Source organism: Olea europaea, unplaced genomic scaffold (genome assembly GCF_002742605.1).
Source record: "Olea europaea var. sylvestris unplaced genomic scaffold, O_europaea_v1 scaffold1008, whole genome shotgun sequence".
NCBI classification, from domain to species: domain Eukaryota; kingdom Viridiplantae; phylum Streptophyta; class Magnoliopsida; order Lamiales; family Oleaceae; genus Olea; species Olea europaea.
The window spans coordinates 95,414-113,620 of NW_019227399.1; the positions used below are offsets into that span (position 1 = coordinate 95,414).

General features: G+C 33.3%; 2 protein-coding genes across 4 annotated transcripts; one reads left to right on the forward strand and one right to left on the reverse strand.

Moving 5' to 3' along the window:
• Positions 1 to 1,485: 1,485 nt before the first annotated feature.
• LOC111372536 (BTB/POZ domain-containing protein At2g30600) lies at positions 1,486 to 8,951 on the reverse strand. Of its 3 annotated transcripts, XR_002698791.1 has the most exons (14): positions 8,700 to 8,951; positions 7,335 to 8,271; positions 6,480 to 6,809; positions 5,588 to 5,818; positions 4,768 to 4,929; positions 4,035 to 4,247; positions 3,897 to 3,944; positions 3,742 to 3,800; positions 3,488 to 3,581; positions 2,763 to 2,895; positions 2,608 to 2,682; positions 2,459 to 2,539; positions 2,218 to 2,286; positions 1,501 to 1,890 (listed from the first exon to the last, which is right to left on the reverse strand). XR_002698791.1 is itself a non-coding variant. In XM_022994884.1 (13 exons), the coding sequence occupies exons 2-13, from the start codon at positions 8,130 to 8,132 to the stop codon at positions 1,672 to 1,674; spliced, it is 2,418 nt and encodes an 805-aa protein (XP_022850652.1). In that variant the 5' UTR covers positions 8,133 to 8,183; positions 8,700 to 8,946; the 3' UTR covers positions 1,486 to 1,671. The 3 variants fall into 3 exon arrangements, 2 of the variants coding, with proteins under 2 accessions (XP_022850652.1, XP_022850651.1); XM_022994884.1 differs by lacking the exon at positions 3,488 to 3,581 and having other exon boundaries at positions 1,486 to 1,890; positions 7,335 to 8,183; positions 8,700 to 8,946; XM_022994883.1 differs by lacking the exon at positions 3,488 to 3,581 and having other exon boundaries at positions 1,486 to 1,890; positions 8,700 to 8,946.
• A 5,919-nt stretch (positions 8,952 to 14,870) lies between these two features.
• LOC111372537 (F-box protein At3g07870-like) lies at positions 14,871 to 17,474 on the forward strand. The gene is made up of 2 exons (XM_022994885.1): positions 14,871 to 15,834; positions 16,593 to 17,474. The coding sequence occupies exons 1-2, from the start codon at positions 15,377 to 15,379 to the stop codon at positions 17,011 to 17,013; spliced, it is 879 nt and encodes a 292-aa protein (XP_022850653.1). The 5' UTR covers positions 14,871 to 15,376; the 3' UTR covers positions 17,014 to 17,474.
• Positions 17,475 to 18,207: the final 733 nt, after the last annotated feature.

The following is an 18,207-nucleotide window of genomic DNA, read 5'->3' on the forward strand; positions in this document are numbered from 1 at the left end:
AAAAAAATTTCTTTATAATGCAAGTTGAACGGCCTTCATCAAGTTTACGCGATAAAAAAAATAAAATAATAATAATAATATTAAAGCTCTCTCTAAATTTAGAAGCATGGTTAAATGGAGTAACACAAAAAAAATTATATTTTCTATCCAAATTTAGATGTTATTTTTGTATTTACTCTAAGAAATAAACGTCAAGATAACTTCATAAAATGCAATGAATATTTGCTTTTATTTGAACCTAGTGTCACTTTATCACATAAATAGTAATTGGACCTTGCTACATATACATTAAGTTTTACATAATGGATTATATAATAATACATTCCACTTTATCATTTATCAATTTAAAATACAATTCGATTTTTTATCCAACATTTTCCATCAACATCATTTTATGTCATCCCTTATATATCATTTTTATGTACATGTAGTTACATCATCACATATAACGCGATGGTCATTGTTTAATCTCGACGGTGAACTTCTTCCTTCATTTTATGTTTATATAAGGGGAGTGCTACATGTACATAATTGTCTACATAATGATGTATATAATTACCTGTGGCACTAGATCCAACATTTAATTCAAATCTTACACTTGCACATCAACAATCAGATGACTGTCACATCACATTATGGACACCATTATGTGCAATAATTACGTATAAGAAAAATTTTTCTTTATAAAACGAGTTACATAACAATACATGTCAATCATTTATAAATTTAAAATACAATTAAATTTTTTATCCAATATTTTTCATCCACGTCATTTTATGTCATCCCTTATGCGTCATTTTTATATACAGGTAGTTAGAGCATGGCATATAACGTGATGGTCATTGTTTAATCCCGATGGTGAACTTATTCCTTAATTTTATGTTTAATTAATATCCCTTTCAATTCGAAGAATATTTATGTCTTTTCCCCTTTTTTAAAAATTCATAAGAACTCCCAACTATGCCGAAAAAATATAATGCATTAAATATGCAGCTAGACAACCACTGTCATTATGTCAAGGTCAAGTGTCTATATTGCAATATAACATCTGATAAAACTTATGTTTTAACTTATTTATTTATAATTTAACTTCTATTTTATTTTTTCTTATATAATCATGTTTTTCTATATTTTCATAATATATTTGTAATTTTCTAATTTTATTTTTTCCATTTCTCCAACAAAGGCGTAAATATTTTTAGAAACTTTTGCATAAATTTTATGCATTCGAAGAAGATTCAAAATTAAACTGAATAAATTGCTTTGAACCAATGTCAAACTAACAAATATGTTGTTTGTACAACATTTTTTTTTACAGCAATTTTCACACTTCCTCACAAAGGTGGGGTCCACGATTAAAATGCATTTGTGCGCTATAAAAAAATGTGTGAAAAGTGATATACTTTTAAAATGGTTGGTTAAACTAAAGAGGAAGTAATTTATATTAAAAATAAAGAACTCCCACAATATTGAAATCTTCGTTGTCCAGAAAAGAAAGGGTTCACTGCCTGAAAATATAGGTGTAATTTGCACACGAATTAGTGCTTGGAGCCCGTAGAAGTACACTACCAATATGTACAAACCTTTAGTGTCACACTGAATTTATTTTCAACTTCAGAGTCCTTAAATAAATTATAAGAACGTTAGCCAACATTCAATTCCACAACAAAGTTAACGAAAGTAACCGTAAAGCTCCAAGAAGCAAGTGCAAAAGCTCCACGGGTTTGTAACATCTGTAGTCGGCTCCGTTAAGACTACTCTAAAGAATCTGAACGGAAGCAAAGCGTTGGGACCAATAATCGGCCATGATGCAAATTGACCAGGTTTGCATATTGTCTCATCATTCTCGTGTACTCTCAAGTTCAACCAATTCTTGCCATCCAAAGAACCCTGATAACACATCCATTAAAATTGCAAAAAATAGCATGCAAATATGAAATAGAGGTGTCAATATGGACAGGGCAGTCCAGTTTATCAGGCCTGACCAGGGGCAGAGCCAACACCATAAGAATCCCTGCAGCCACTCATGTTGGCTACGTCGGAAATTCATTTTTCCCTTATATTGGGCGCTCGCTCGAGCAACCAGCCCAACCCTTACATGCCCATGTGCCCGAAGGACTGAGCTTCAGTCCTCACCGGCTCAGCATGTGAAACGGCAGTGCCCCCCTTTTTAAACATCTAGTTATGAAGAAATATACTTCTAAACATGTACTTTACCTGAAAATTCCAACACCTTACGAAAGCTCTAGATCCGTCCTGCCTCAGCGTGTAATAATTGCACATGAGCTGCATTAATTTGATCGATAAATATCGATCAGAAAATTCTTCCTTCTGTACGTGCACGTTTGTAGGTAGTATGGACACTAGGATGAACAAGGTTTTAACATTTTTTTTTCTTTATATTGTCCAATACTATGAAATCCCCCTATCAAACACGCCACAATAGAACTATCCAAACCTGATGATCAGGGCCTATATCAACCATCCACCATGCAGTGTTTCTCCCATCTTCGACTCGAGGCCCGGCAAAAGATGTGCCCTAGTACAGAATAAATTTATTTCATTCATGTTCTAACAAGGAAAAATGTTAAAAACTTAAAAGCATACCTGGTAAGTCCTTGAAACCAAAACCTTAGGGTCGGTGTATCTTGAAACGGGACTACTTGCAGTAATGCTTACCCTCTGAAATATTACAGTATTAGTGCAAGGAACAATTTGATAATTCTACAAGAAACAGGCTAAAGAGAAGTTTATAAGTTTACCTTGGACAAAACGGGATTTACCCATTGGTGTTCCCCATATGATGTCCCCGCAAAATACAACAGTCCGTTGCTGTCTCCATCACATATAAACTGGAGCTCCCGAAAACTCGATCTCCTATGTTGAAATCTGACACTGCAAAGACAACCAGCATTTGTAGTTATTCACCAGAAATTTACATATTCAAGGTATATAAGAAAAAAAATCATCATCAGAAAGGATTTCGTGATGGCAAACTTCGAGTACAAAAACCACATCAGTGCACACCCCAACAAGACACATCACTCGTGATAACTAGTAGAGAATAAAGTGAGCAAATTTTGCGGATCCCTTATATTAATTAAAAGCTAGAAGAAGCAAGACGTTAAGGATTATCTAACTCAACAGATCTGAAACTAACTTGTTCAGAGGACATGGCAGGGAATAGACTAAGCGTCGTTAATTTGTGAACATCATCTGGATTTTCACAAACGTGAGCTTACTTGGAATATAAAAACCCACCAGTGGAAAAATTCTGAATAAAATCCAGTGTAAAGTGTGAATTGCAGGGCTGTTTACGAAAATTTTCAAGGCTCACCACCACCAGCTAGGCAGTGAGGGCTCATGTAGGCTACTTATTTTTCTGATAAAAATTTAAATGAACAAATCCCTTCCCATTCAAGGAACAAAATGTAGGGTCGTTGGGCAGGCTATTCAGTCCAACGCCCAAGAAATTCCCATCACTCACATTTTGTGAAAATACAGCCCCGCAAGCCACAGGCCAAGGATGCCTGGCCAGACATACACGCAGAGTTTTCCTGGGACAGTCCACACAGAATGGCCTAGCACGGGAACCCAAGATGAAAAAAAGGAAAGGAATTTTTGTTATGATTACATAGGTATAAGTTTATCAATTCTGAGGAGGATAATAGATACATCTTTGCAGTATTTCACCGAGAGAAGTAGAAAAGTTTTGAACTTAGTTTACTGTCTTATACTTACTTTAGATCTTTGTCAGGACCAGTTAATCCAACTTCCAGAAAAGAAATGGCCTCTTTCACCTGTGAAATGCTGTATCAGTTTCCAGAAGATATAAAGAATAATCTGTTTAATGAACTTTTGACCATAGATATCTTTTGTGCAAGTTTTCTCAATACCAGCCGACGGAAAGTAGTAATATGTCTCCTAAGGTTGCTCCTCTCCAGCTGCAATATTTTAACATTTTTTCACATTTAGAAAACCTCATATGACATTCTCAAGCATGTAATTTATATCTTGATGTTTTAAGGGCATACCAGTTTAAGCACTTCATAAGGAAGTAAGGGGAAGCGTACAAAACTTAGAAATAAGTCGAGAGAATTGAGCCTTTCACCAAAAATAAGCTCAGGCGTTGAATTCAGCAGCTTCTCATCTACTCTGTCCCATGCATTTAACTCCTTTGATTGGGAGCAATAAATTAAGATTGCATTAAGAACCCGTTCTTCACACGTTACAGTCAAATCTGGATGCTGCAATATACATATTATATTTGTTAAGTTCCCCGGCCCAAATGCCAATACTTCAACAAAGATAATATGCACTGACGTGGAAATCATAATCTTAAATTTCTTACCAACTTATCACAAAATAAGTCGGATATTTTATATATTTTAGTCAATTCACTTAATTTTCATAGAAAGGAACATATTTGGCCAAGCCTAAAAAAAGTAAAAGTACTGTTTTAATAAATAAGTGAACACAGTTAGAAATTAATTTTTCTTTTTTGGCAACATGTTATGGGGAAAAAAGAAGTTACTACTTACAATTAACTTTAAGCTTAGACGTGCTTGGCCAAGCTTAAAATTTACTTTAAGGCAAAATTTAATTTAAGGTAGTTTCACTTATTTCTTAAGGCGTATACATGAAAAGTAAATAAGTTTAAGTAAGATGTTCCAGACGGAGAAGATTGCTTTTGATGTTTTGTAATGTATTCTCTATTAATGAACCTTTGAGAAAAGAACTCACACCTTTGAGAAGAGAAGAACTCACCTGGAGAATGTTGCCAAAGGTTGCTTCCTCTAGCATGACAAAATCAAAGCACGCAGTTGTGCAGTAATCAAAATGCATGGAAAATTTCCTTTCACAGGTTTCTTCAATGAGTTTACATGAAGGAACGGACGAAACAACTTGCAGAACTGGGCACACAGAATCCTGCAACAAAGTCCAAAAGTTAGCCACACGTAAAGCTACCCAAATACTTTGCCAAAACTGTCTGCTTCCTCGTCCATTAAACTTGGCATAATAGAAAAAGTAGTTGTGTGACCTTCCTCAATTATGAGAACTCCATCCCTGCATATAATATATAGATGAGAGGTATTAATACTTTATAATTCATTGTCAAAAATGTTCTCCGCTCGTGTTCATAATCCTGACACTCCACCAATTCTCAATTTTCTAAATTGTTGTCCCCGTCTAGGATTTTGATTCAGTGATAAATAATTCAAAGAGAAATTCTTTGGACTCAAATCTGAACTATGTGACAGGGTTAAACACACCAGAAGTCACTAAATGTTTAGCAAAACTTCATGTTGGCCACTGAACTGAAAGTTTGTTTCGCTTTCTCTAAGTTCAACTAACGGAAAATGTGACATGGTAGTCAAGTTATTTGCCACCTAAGCTGCCGACTAGACTCCATGCCAATTTTTTGTTTTAATCAAACTAACCAACATTACCAAAATGATCAAATTGTAACACACGTTTAAGTTCAGTGAACTTCTTTTGATAAAAAGTTTTAAGTTCAGCGACCAACTTGAAAAAAATAGTGACCACTATTGTTTTAAGCCCCAAAAGATCAAGGTTACCATATTACCTCTGATAGATGTTCTAAAAGTGTTTTGCAACACTCCTGATGAAGAAGAGTAACCCCAAACTGATCCGCTAAGAGAAGAAGCTGAAGTAGCAAGGTATCTACGAGAACCGAGTCTTCTTTGTAAACTTCTCCACCATACATGAAGTCCAGCATAGTTGAGAATGCTTCAAAGCAGACATCTTTAAAGCAAGCCTTCGAGGAAGCACTCTCACTCATTCCATTTGTGAACATCTGCATATTTCAATATTTCCACCATTAATCACGTCCTAGTACAAAAAAGTTAGAGAAGTGTAGAAAAATTCACACTGATATTGAAAGTACATGAGGAAAACTCTAAACCTTCAAATTTTTTCTCCAATGTATTAATCGAATGGTATATTTCACTCTTTACTTACAAAAACTCTTTCAAAGTACGATTTTGCCACATCTTACTTGCTTCATGCATTGCACATTAACAAAATCATCCAGTTATCAAACTAAATAATTTATTTTCTTCATGAGCTTTAAATTATGTTTTTCATTTGGCAGCTGTAGGGGGAGGTTTTCATCAAGATATATCAGTTGGTCACATATTCATAATAACCAAGACTTATCAAGTGCATTCATTGCTTCCATGAAATTTCATGAGTGATCAATTACCCTACTAAATCTGACACACAGTTTCTATAATTTATTTTACAGGGTGGATCGAGGGTGATAGTGGGAGTTTGGGGTAGAGGGTCTATAATCTTTAGGTAATGCAGAACAATCCAGTTGATAACTTGAGACCAGTTGTGTACATGGATTCTTTTGTTGTGACAACAACTTGTCGCTATAGTGGACCAAGCATGCATTAATGTTTTATTATATGAAGAAAGGAACCAAACAAGAAAGTAGATTAAAGTGAGTGTACCTTTGTGAAAGGGTAACTCCATAAACCAAGGATGATCTTATGTGACCGCGCAACAAAACCATGACCTTCAATATAAATGTCTACATCACTGTATTCACCAGTTGAGCGAAAATGATTAAGCCTCTTCACGTCAATGGGTAATCTGTACGGGAAAACAGTGTTGCATGGGAGCCAGGAGCTTTGATATGATATCTCCACGTTTTTACCAGAGTTAAAGAGCTTCTTATTGAGTTTAAAGCGCTCTATCGTTTCTTCACATCTCTTGACCAAAGTCATCACCTCAAACCGCAAGCTCAGGGCTTTTAGAGAACTGAGATGTGACTCCGGAATCTACATCAATTGTACATATAAGAGCCATTAGAAATATTGACAACGCTTTATGAAAAAGCAATTACAGTTAAATTCAAAATAAGCATCATGGCAATGACAAACCAGGGAATGTATGTAGTTTATGTAGTCTTGATGCTCAAGTACAAATGGACAGTTAAAGCAAAAATCTATGTGTCAGAAGCAGAAAGAGTCAAAAGTCAAACTTCCTCGTGCACCAAAATCAACTGCAACGAAGCAATGTATATACTCTAATTCATCATGCAACAGACAGTAATTGTTCCATGGATTTATAATAAAGTACATTCAGTTATGATAGATCAGGATTGAAATGTTGAAGACAGTTTAGCAGAATCTTCTGCACTTTCTTCCTTCTCATTAAATGGTAATGCTCTCTGTTACTCTATTTAACTGCAGAAGTAGGAACTTGTAATGCCAAATTAATAATCACTAAAATAGAACAGAAAAAGAAAAATACTCATCATAATTGAATATATAAAAGATATTTCACCAGAAATAGAGACCAACCATAGTGTGACCAGTGTATACATATTCAAGAAGTGCGTGGAGCACTGAATAGCTAACATCTTGGAGATGGATGACATCTTCATCTGAAGAACTAAAATCATGAAACCCGGATGCCGCCAATATGACCTTATGCGCCGGGACAGCCCTTTGCTCTGTTCCAACAATGAAAAACACATCGGAGAGTTCCCAATTCTCGAGAAATTTTTCAAGCCCCCAATTTTCATAATCTTCAAGATTTTCTTCCAATTCTTCTTTCCCATCATCCACCCCCTCGTATTCGCCACAATCTACGTGCTTCCACAAAGATATATGGTTTTGCGTGAGTGGAAGAACATTAACATTCCGATACCCAACATGTCTATCCCAACTACTGAGTCCAACATACTGAACACTACAATTCGGATTCGAATCAAGCCATTGAAAAACAAGATTCTGAAAAGGATATCTCCCCTTTCCAATGCTAATCAACCCATCAAATATGCTAATCCAATAGCTCTGAAACGTCGATGAACAGTAGAGATCAACTCCGGCCACATCAACTACTGTTTTCCCATCAACCTCGATATGTAATCGCTTATTTCTATGACTACCAATAATCACAGTGTAGTGTGGACTATTATCCCTTTTGTAATGGTAATGCTGACTCCCTGCCTGCTCCCTAAAGACAATTGTGACATCGTTGTGCGCAAAAGCATCAAATGCTACACAACCCCTTCCAGCTTCCCTAAACCTCAAATCGTCCCGCCAAGCACACTCGAAGGGTGCTACGGTAAGAAATTTTTTCTGCCTTTTCTCCATCAATTATCCTTGATTGACAATAAATTTTTCTTCACTCAACTGAGACTACCCCTGAAAAGAAATCAACTTTAAATGAAAGTCCAGATCAGCAACTTGCTATTGGATAAGCTGTCCGGAGAGAGAGCTGATCCAGTTGAATCTATCACAAAGAAAAGGGAAGAAATTGACATTTTATAGAATGCTAGAAATATCAGACACCACAAATGAACTCCACTATCTAGGGCCAGAAAAAATAGCATTAAGATCTTTAGGCTATGTTTGGTATGTCAAATTGTCATGAATTAGATTGACAGACAAAGTTTTAACTTTTCTTTTCAGGACAAGAAAATTGGCAAAAAAAAATCTTCCTTTTAATATTGTTTAATATTGTGCAGTCAGAAGTACCAAACAAAGAAACTGCTAGAAACCAAACCATCCTACTGCTGTAAATTCTACACCACATTCTCATCCAAATTCCAAGAAATATCTTCTGAATCTGGGAATTACTTATATAAAAATAAAAAAATAAAAAATAAAAAATTAAACTAGACTAAGTAACAAAAAATAAGATTCTGAAGAAACATTCACCTCAAAAGAAAAACCCACAGTATGTTTGAGAGGGAGTGGGGTTTACGGTAATGGGTAGAAGATTGGGATCAGAGGCTGACAGAGGGACCAAACAAGATGGTATCGGATATTCTTTGGGATCCAAATTTTAATGGTGAATATGTCAGGAGACAGTTAGGGAGATGGTGAAACGTGTCACTGACACAGGGATTTTGGCATTAACACGCAACGCAATCAGATCTTTCTGTCCCTAACATCCTAGTCGGCTTCGATGGCAATTTTTGGATCTGCCCAGACCTAAATTTTGGACCGCTAATTATTTTATGGGGAATTTTCTAAAATGTCGCAAAATTTGAAATTTCTAAAAAAATTATCATTTTCACTTTATGTGAGCAAAAATATCATTTTTTTTGGGATGAAATGTCCAAATTATCCTCAATGACACATTTTGATTAGCATTTAATGCTCGATTTGAATGAAAATGATTGTGTTGATGTGATGATTTATTTTGTATATAAAAAATATGGATAAATATGTATTATATTGATTAATATGAATTTGTGTTAATAAAAAATGGTAAAAGAAATTAACAAATGAAAAATGAAATATAAACAAATATATTATCTTATTCTCTTACAAATCCTAACTTTTCTTCATCTTCTTCATTTTTATTGATTAATAAGACATTTTCTTGCATTTTTCATCCATTTTGAGATGATAGCAATTAGAAATCATTTATATTTTATTTTTTTAGCATTTTGTTTTGTAAATGTTAAATACAATATGGACATATTTATTTGAATAAAAGTATCATTTTTTTGGGATGAAATGTCCAAACTATCCTCAATGACACATTTTGATTAGCATTTAATGCTCGATTTGAATGAAAATGATTGTGTTGATGTGATGATTTATTTTGTATATAAAAAATATGGATAAATATGTATTATATTGATTAATATGAATTTGTGTTAATAAAAAATGGTAAAAGAAATTAACAAATGAAAAATAAAATATAAACAAATATATTATCTTATTCTCTTACAAATCCTAACTTTTCTTCATCTTCTTCATTTTTATTGATTAATAAGACATTTTCTTGCATTTTTCATCCATTTTGAGATGTTAGCAATTAGAAATCATTTATATTTTATTTTTTTAGCATTTTGTTTTGTAAATGTTAAATACAATATGGACATATTTATTTGAAATTTTTAAAACTATTATGTATTGATTTGTTTTGTTTTGGAATCTTTCACAAAATTTCATTATCAACATTAAGGTTTTGAATAATTTCTTTCATATAAACCAAACAATGTTTTGATTAAATGTCTATTTAATGACAATGTCAATCTGACCTTTTTATTTTGTCAGTTCGTAGTTCAATAGTAATGTCCACACTTAATGTGCTGAAGAAGCCTGAGTTCCACCCACTGCCGTCTGCTTTCCAAAATTTTCGACAATTCAACTATCGAATTTGACATTTACAAACTGTCAGGTTAGACGTTTGAAATGTCAAACCCGACATTTACAAACTGTCGGGATATACAATTTTACTCACTTCAAAACGATGGAAACCTTTGATTTGACATTTTGCTATTGTAGGGATTTATGTATTATGCAGTGTCACTTTCATGTGATTAAATTTCAACATATTGATTCTGCAAAATTCTTACCGTTGCAATCCCAACATTTCAAATATGAATAATCATTTGCGGTTCATCGCGTCGTGTGAGCGAAAGTTTGTTCATGCGGGTGACGAATGAAAGTGGAGTGGGGACAAAATCACTTCTATTCTGGTCCGACAAGTTCAATATTTTTGTTCAAAGGAGCTGCTGCAACTTATCTGGCCGTACAGTTCGAACGATTTGTATCACCCACACTGCCTATCGTTTACGAAAATTGTGAACATTAAATCATGCGTACCATTTCATCTTGATTGGAGCATGGTACGCATGACATTTTAAAGCACGTAGAAAGAAGTGCTCATTATGTTTTGAAAGATAATGATGATCGATGATATTACCGTAGTTCACAAATGTTTTCGAGTGACACAAATGTGCACATATTCATTTCAATCATACATTTTTCAATTGGATACCAGTTGTAATCGATAAATCGAACGAGTTTCGAAGGCAAGAAACTTATAAAATGCAACCAAACAGTCTTTTTAGTTGGATACCAGTTTTAATATCTAAATCAAACGAGTTCCTAAAGTAAGAAACTTATAAAACACACCAGTTTTCATTTCAATTGGATATCAATTTTAATATCTAAATCGAACGAGTTCCAAAAGCAAAATACTTATAAAATGCACCGAAAACAATTTCTGTACTAACATTTTCGTACAAAATCCAAACAGATGACTTTCACATAAACAGAACCAACATTTCTTAAAAATGAATATACATTAATGTAAGAAAAAATGTTCTTCCATGCATTCTCAGCAGTTACCAGAAGTGGACCGTTGTGAAGGTTGTTCTTTCTTTGACAAGAAAATCAATTGGTTCCACTTCCCATTACATTTTCATGAACGTGTGCACCAACATTTTGACACTCGTTCAGTTCATGAGTACAAATCTGCACATATATTACCTAGGCACAACTTATCGAAAATTCGCCAAATCATTCCTAATATTTTATACATGTTAATGTGAAACACTCGTGCAATGTTATGATTAATGAAAGTTCGACTTATGCATTCTCAGCAGTTACCAGAAGTGGACCGTTGTGAAGGTTGCTCTTTCTTTGACAAGAAAATCAATTGGTTCCACTTCCCATTACATTTTCATGAACGTGTGCACCAACATTTTGACACTCGTTCAGTTCATGAGTACAAATCTGCATATATATTACCTAGGCACAACTTATCGAAAATTCGCCAAATCATTCCTAATATTTTATACATGTTAATGTGAAACACTCGTGCAATGTTATTATTAACAAAAGTTCGACTTGTGGAACAGAGCAGAGGTAAGAACTAAACTGTCATTCCCAACAGTTCATCTTTCGAGAAATACAGAAGCTAACTGTCGGGAACGACAGTTCAAACGCGATGGAATTTCTCTACATTAGTGACATGCCGACAGATGAACTATCGAGAAATCTGCTTTTTACCTCTACGCAAATAGGTAATATTGAAAAGCTACTTCACTACATATTCGAGCCTAATGAAAAATTAAAACCACAGTTATGCTGTCAAGCATCTAAATGAAATTGTGAACATTATGGTTCGTACAAAATATGGAAAAATAAAGATTGTGGTATATAGCAATTGATCAAATTATAAATTGTCTAATTCTATGTCATCACAGCATGTCCAATATAAAAACGTTCAATTTAATTTGAAAATTGGACAATAAAAATAATAAAATTGATGTCAAAGAAAATCAACAACCAAAAGATAGCATTTTCACCTTTGTATAATATTATTAAATACAAGTTAATAAAAAGGAAAATAACTCAAAATGTAATTAACACAACCCATAGAAACCAATAAAGATTTGTATACTATTAAATGAAAATCGCAACAATAGCCCAGATAATATTTCGAATAAAAAAAGTAAATTTAAAAACAAAAGATGAACTTAAAAACCCTAAAAATGTTATAGCATGTCCAATATAAAAACGTGCAATTTAATTTGAAAATTGGACAATAAAAATAATAAAATTGATGTCAAAGAAAATCAACAACCAAAAGATAGCATTTTCACCTTTGTATAATATTATTAATTACAAGTTAATAAAAAGGAAAATAACTCAAAATGTAATTAACACAACCCATAGAAACCAATAAAGATTTGTATACTATTAAATGAAAATCGCAACAATAGCCCAGATAATATTTCGAATAAAAAAAGTAAATTTAAAAACAAAAGATGAACTTAAAAACCCTAAAAATGTTATACCCGTGCAAGTTTATGAGTGAGAAAGAAGAATACAAAAGGAACAAAAAAAACAAATTGTACTCACAGATCATGTAAATATAGAAAATGGGATGATAACTAATCACAGGTTTGGCTTTATGATTAAATGAAACTCTGAATCAAACCCAAGAGTTTGAATGTAGATATGCAAAGACAGAAAAAATGATAAAGAAAACCGAAAATATGGTATTTCGTATCAAGGTAGAATCTAGGAAAAGGAGGAAGCTCACCCACGCAAATCCATCCCCGTCTGTATGTCTAGAAAGAAAGAGGGAAGGGAATTGAAATTAAATGTGAGTGTTTCAATGAATGATGGCACGGGATTGTAGTTTTGTGGACTTCGTTGGCGGTCGAGAGTAGAACGACGGTCGGCGACGACGCTATGGTGAACAATTGAAATGAGAGAAATGAGAGACACGGTAAGAGAGTTAGGGTAAATGGGAATGATAGATTGGATAGTGATTTTTGAGTTTTGGTACCCTTTTTTCAATTTTTTTTTTAAATTGAACTGACATGCTGCTATTTTGGTACAATTTTTTGCAGTTGTCAAATCTCATTTAATTAGAACATGCAAGGTATTTGAAATTATTTAAAGGGACAAATATGTTTAAAATTGACATTCTTGTAATGCCCAAAAAAAAGTGACACTTCTATAAATGTTAAGGGAAAATTTGACATCCTCTGCAATTTCCTCTTATTATTTTATTTATGTAAAGATTGGATCTCAATTTATATCCACTTGTTTAGTAGAACAATATACAAATATCAAACAATCATTTAAGTTTCCGTTTGGCTCCCACTAAATTTCATTATATTACATTTCATTTTTTTATTTCTTATTTTCAATCACACAATTTTCTATAAAATAATATTATACGTAAATCGAAAATTTTCCCTTCCATTTCAACCACTTATTTTTCAAAAAAAAAACAATATTCCACGCATTTTCATTTCTAGAAAAATGAGAGCCAAAGGATGGCTAACTCGTGTTTGGTTTAAAAATTAAATTAAATTTTTAATAAATTTTGAAAGTGATTGGTGAAATTTATAATTGAAAAATTGATAAAAGTTGTAGATTTGACAAATTATTTCATTTAACATAAATTTGTAAAAAAATCATTTTAAATAATAAGGGTCAAATACGGATTTAGTCCTATCAAACGTAAAAAATAATTTTATTTTGCTACACGTACATCGAGATTGACACTCCGGTGTATACTCCCCTCACATGGGGAGATTTCACGATTTTTTTATTGTCATGGGGCCCATCCCCTCATGTGAGGAAAGTGTACACCGGAATGTCAACTCCGGTGTACAAATAACATTTCCCTTACTAAAAACTTAGCCCTTGTTTGAGTATCATTCTTTGAAAAAATATATATATTTTTAAACAGTATTTTGACATCATTTCAATCACATATTATTTAATAAAATAATATTAAATATAAATCCAAAACTTTTCTTTATTTATTAAGCACATACATTTCTCATTAAATAGAGTATTCAAAAATGCATTTTTTTTTCTCCAAAATGGAACTCAAACAAGGGCTTAATTTTAGTAAAACCAAATAAGGGCTTAATTATTTTCGTCAAATCATCCAAAACTAGAAGAACACACATTTATAATGATCAATTGTGTAAATTTAATCTACATACATATATTTATACACACACACAATGCTATAAAGTTTCACTGGAGTTACAATCGCAATTTAAATGGCATTTGATAATAAGTTGAATGAAATATGAAATTAAATGACTTATTTAATTCGACCTATCATTTGATGTTACATTATATATATACACACACGTGAATTTAAAATAAAAAATTAATTGATATTTTATCACTTACAATATTCTTGAACATTTGTATTTATTGAATGTTCAGCAATCCCGTTGTAGTCTAGTTGGTCAGGATACCGGCAACGAAAAAATTTTGAATTTTTTTTTTCTCCCTTCGGCACCCACAAGCATAATTTACACCCCGTTTGAGCCTCATTATTTTTTATTATAATGTTTGGATAGTGTTTTATTTGAAAAATGAGTGACTGAAAAGTTTTTGATTTACGTGTAATATTATTTTATTACACGTAATATTATTTTAATTTAATGTTTTGAACAGTGTTTTATTTGAAAAATGAATGGTTGAAAAGTTTTTGATTTACGTGTAATATTATTTTATTGAATATTGTGTGGTTAAAAGTATGAAAGAGAAAATTTTAATTTAATGTAACGAGAAATAATGAGGCTCAAACGAGGCTAAATGTTTTTATAGATTTGTTGCAAGTCGAAAAAATAAAACGAGAAATTAAATACTATCTTCCCCTTTATCCTTGTTTCTTGGCCTTTGCATATCCAGGATACAAATGGGTTAAGCTTTTTCTTTTTCTCTGTAATAGAATATCCATTTACATTTAATTTATTATAATTCTTTATTTGTGTCAACAAGGCCCTGTTTTATATGATTTTCGTGATGAAAGGGAAGGAAAATATTCAAGAAAACCTTTGTTTTTGAATACAAGGGGATAAACACGAGTAGGAAAAAATGAAAAACCTAACCTCGGATGAAAGTTTCAAATTAATGTATCATTTCCATTTCGTCCTCGTTTTTTTGTAAATGAGTCTATTTGCTTCTTAGTTATAGCTAATACATCTTGTTTTTCTTTAGTTTCTTATCAATATATGCTTTTACTCTATGCTGTAAAATAACAGTGTTATTCTATTGTTGCCAATATTTCTATTTTCTGTTGCTTCTGCAGATTTCACCTAATAATGGGCTTAACAACACGTAGAAGTTCGAGAGCGTCCATAATGGATTTACCGGAGCTCATCATTTTAGAAATTCTGCTATATCTGTCCATTAAAGGGATTGTAATGTGCAAGTGTGTGTGCAAAACTTGGCAACATCTAATTTCTAACCCTCACTTTGCCAAGCATCACTTTGCACATTCAAAAGCTGGCATTCTAATCCGACCCTCGGATGTTGGACGAATTTCAAGAATGCTTTACTTTATGGAGCCATCTGTAATCAGTGTGATTGAAGCTGGGCAGCAAGTAAACTTGAAGCCTGATACCAAATTGAAGACTCCTTTGCTTAATGTTGACGCTCAAGCGATTGCTTTCATCGAGGGGAATACTAAGAGGAAGCGAACTATTAACCTGGATACCAAGAATCACAAGATCAGTATAGTGAATTCGTGTAACGGCTTCCTTTGTTTGTTTGAGCGCTCCCATAATTAGGGGTGGGCACGGGTCAGTTCGATTCGGTTCTCTTTAGAATCGAACCGAACCAAAATTTTCGGGTATCTAGTAAATGGAACCGTCGGGTCCAAATATAATTATGCATCTGTTCGGGTTCGGTTCCGTTCGATTCTGTACTATAATTAAATTTTTTAACATTTATAACAACATTATATAAATACAACTAATGATATATTCAATTGTTTTGGAATGCCATAGACTAGTAGACTATCTTGTTCAAATGATCGCTACAGTCAAAATTTCGGTCAGCGAAGGTCGCAACTTCGATCGGAGGTCACAGCATCGGTCGACGATTGTATAGGTTTTGAAATGTCAGCGAGGCTGCGAGAGTCGAGACAACGTTATGCACTTTAATGTAGGTGTTTAGAGTTATTTAGTGAATTGGATCTTGTTGGGCTAAGAAATGAAACAATAAAATGGGTAATGGGGCCAAAAATTAAAAAATTTGAAATGAAACAAGTTATTGGGCCAAAAATTTGGATTTAGAATTTGTTAATTTGTTTAGAAAAAATTAAAATTAAAATAATTTAATTTACTCAATATAAAAAAAATTAGAAATATTCGGTTCTTCGATTTTTGGTTTAGAACCGAGAACCGAACCATGCCCGTCGGTTCTCAATTTAGATACCCGTTCGAGTATTTAATTTGACAAGAACCGTCGAGTTCGATTCAGTTCAGTTTGAATTCGGTTCGGCTGGTTCGGTTCGAGAGATTTGCCAAACCCTACCCATAATAACCCAACCGTTGTATGCAATTCGGTCACAAATGAGTATATAGAACTTCCACCAGCTATCAATGCTGATGAGAGTACGGTGACTTGTGGATTTGGATTTTGTCAACTGACTAATCAATATAAGGTTCTTAGAGTGTTGTCTCCAGGAAAAAATCAGCTTGCGAAATCTCAAATTGAAGGAACAACATTCTATCCTAATAGGGTGGTTGAGATTCATACCCTTGGGACCAAAACATGGAGAAACATTGGATTTGCTCCCAGCTTCCAATGCATAAAGTCTCCAATCTATCTTAATGGGTCCTTCATTGGATCGGTGACGGACGTAGCGGGAATGATCTTGTACTCTCATTTGAGTTTAGCAGTGAGTGCTTCAAATCTCTTCCTCTACCTTCAATTAATCGTCCTAGTAGAATAAGCTTGGGAATTATTGGAGATAGTCTATGTTTACCTGCTACTTCTGGGTTGATTTGATTGACATATGGGTAATGAAGAGTTGCGGTGTTCAAAAATCTTGGTCAAAGTTGATCTCTATCAATTTTCCAACACTGGGGAGGTGGAATTCTTGCTATTTCCAGCTGATAGGCTGCTGCGAGAAATTTTTTACATTCCTTGAGAACCAGATAATATATTATGATCCTAAAAGTGTAGAATTGAAGACTCTTAAGCTTCATAGGATGGGATTTATTTCTAAAGCAGTTGTGTATACTCCGAGTTTTTTCTCCCTCAAGGATGTGACAGGAGCTAATACTAAATCGATGCAAGATCATCTTCTTCTTGGCATTACTTCATGTACTAGCTATTTTTTAATTTCATTTGTAAAAGATATTTTAGTGCTTTATGTTGACTACCATCGTCAATCCTTCCTCCTTTCAAACCCTCATTGACCTCATAAACCAATTAAGCAGGAATATAAAATATCTACATTATTAGTGGACATCTGGGTTGTTGGTCATGGTACTATATTTTGATATCCATACCTGATCTCTTATAAAATATTTTCAAATTATATAGTGATCCATCCACGTGTAATTTGGATGCCACCAGTTATAGTTGTTGATATTGAGTGATATTGCTGTTAGGAAAATTGCTACATATTAGAGTTAATATCAATACTTCCATGCGAAGTGCACAATAGTGTCTCAAAATGTTTGACCGCTACAGTTGATTTTTATTTTTATCTCAGTGTCAACCTTCTGAAACTCATTTCATGCTATGTTATCCAACCAGTGCACTGTTTATTTCATAATATAGATGTTCTTTTGCGAGTTTATTGGGTTCTTACTATTTAAAAATAAATAAAATAAAATCCTCCTCTCAACTCTGGATGAGAAGTGGAAACCATCTTAAATAACGAAAAAAAAAATACAGATATGAAAAGGTGGTCAGTATGTTGATTCAAATTTTGATTGATAAATTTCTCCTAGACATGCATTTCAGAATATCAAATGTTTGTACTCCAATTAGTTACCTGATGACGTCTGTAGGGAAATTAATTGAAAGTGATCTCAAGGATACTGAAATTTTATGTACGTGATTCTATCCAATTTTGTTCTTCAAATAATTTGGATAGACTTGGTAAAGTCCTATATCTCTGTGAACATCATCTGCA

Coding starts and splice junctions, on each gene's coding strand:
- LOC111372536 (XM_022994884.1), bottom strand. CDS start 8,132: ATGGAGAAAAGGCAGAAAAAATTTCTTACCGTAGCACCCTTCGAGTGT. Junction 4,248..4,767: donor CCTTTGGCAACATTCTCCAG/GTGAGTTCTTCT, acceptor TGTATATTGCAG/CATCCAGATTTGACTGTAAC. Junction 3,801..3,896: donor TTACTACTTTCCGTCGGCTG/GTATTGAGAAAA, acceptor AGCATTTCACAG/GTGAAAGAGGCCATTTCTTT.
- LOC111372537 (XM_022994885.1), top strand. CDS start 15,377: ATGGGCTTAACAACACGTAGAAGTTCGAGAGCGTCCATAATGGATTTA. Junction 15,835..16,592: donor CTTTGTTTGTTTGAGCGCTC/CCATAATTAGGG, acceptor GCCAAACCCTAC/CCATAATAACCCAACCGTTG.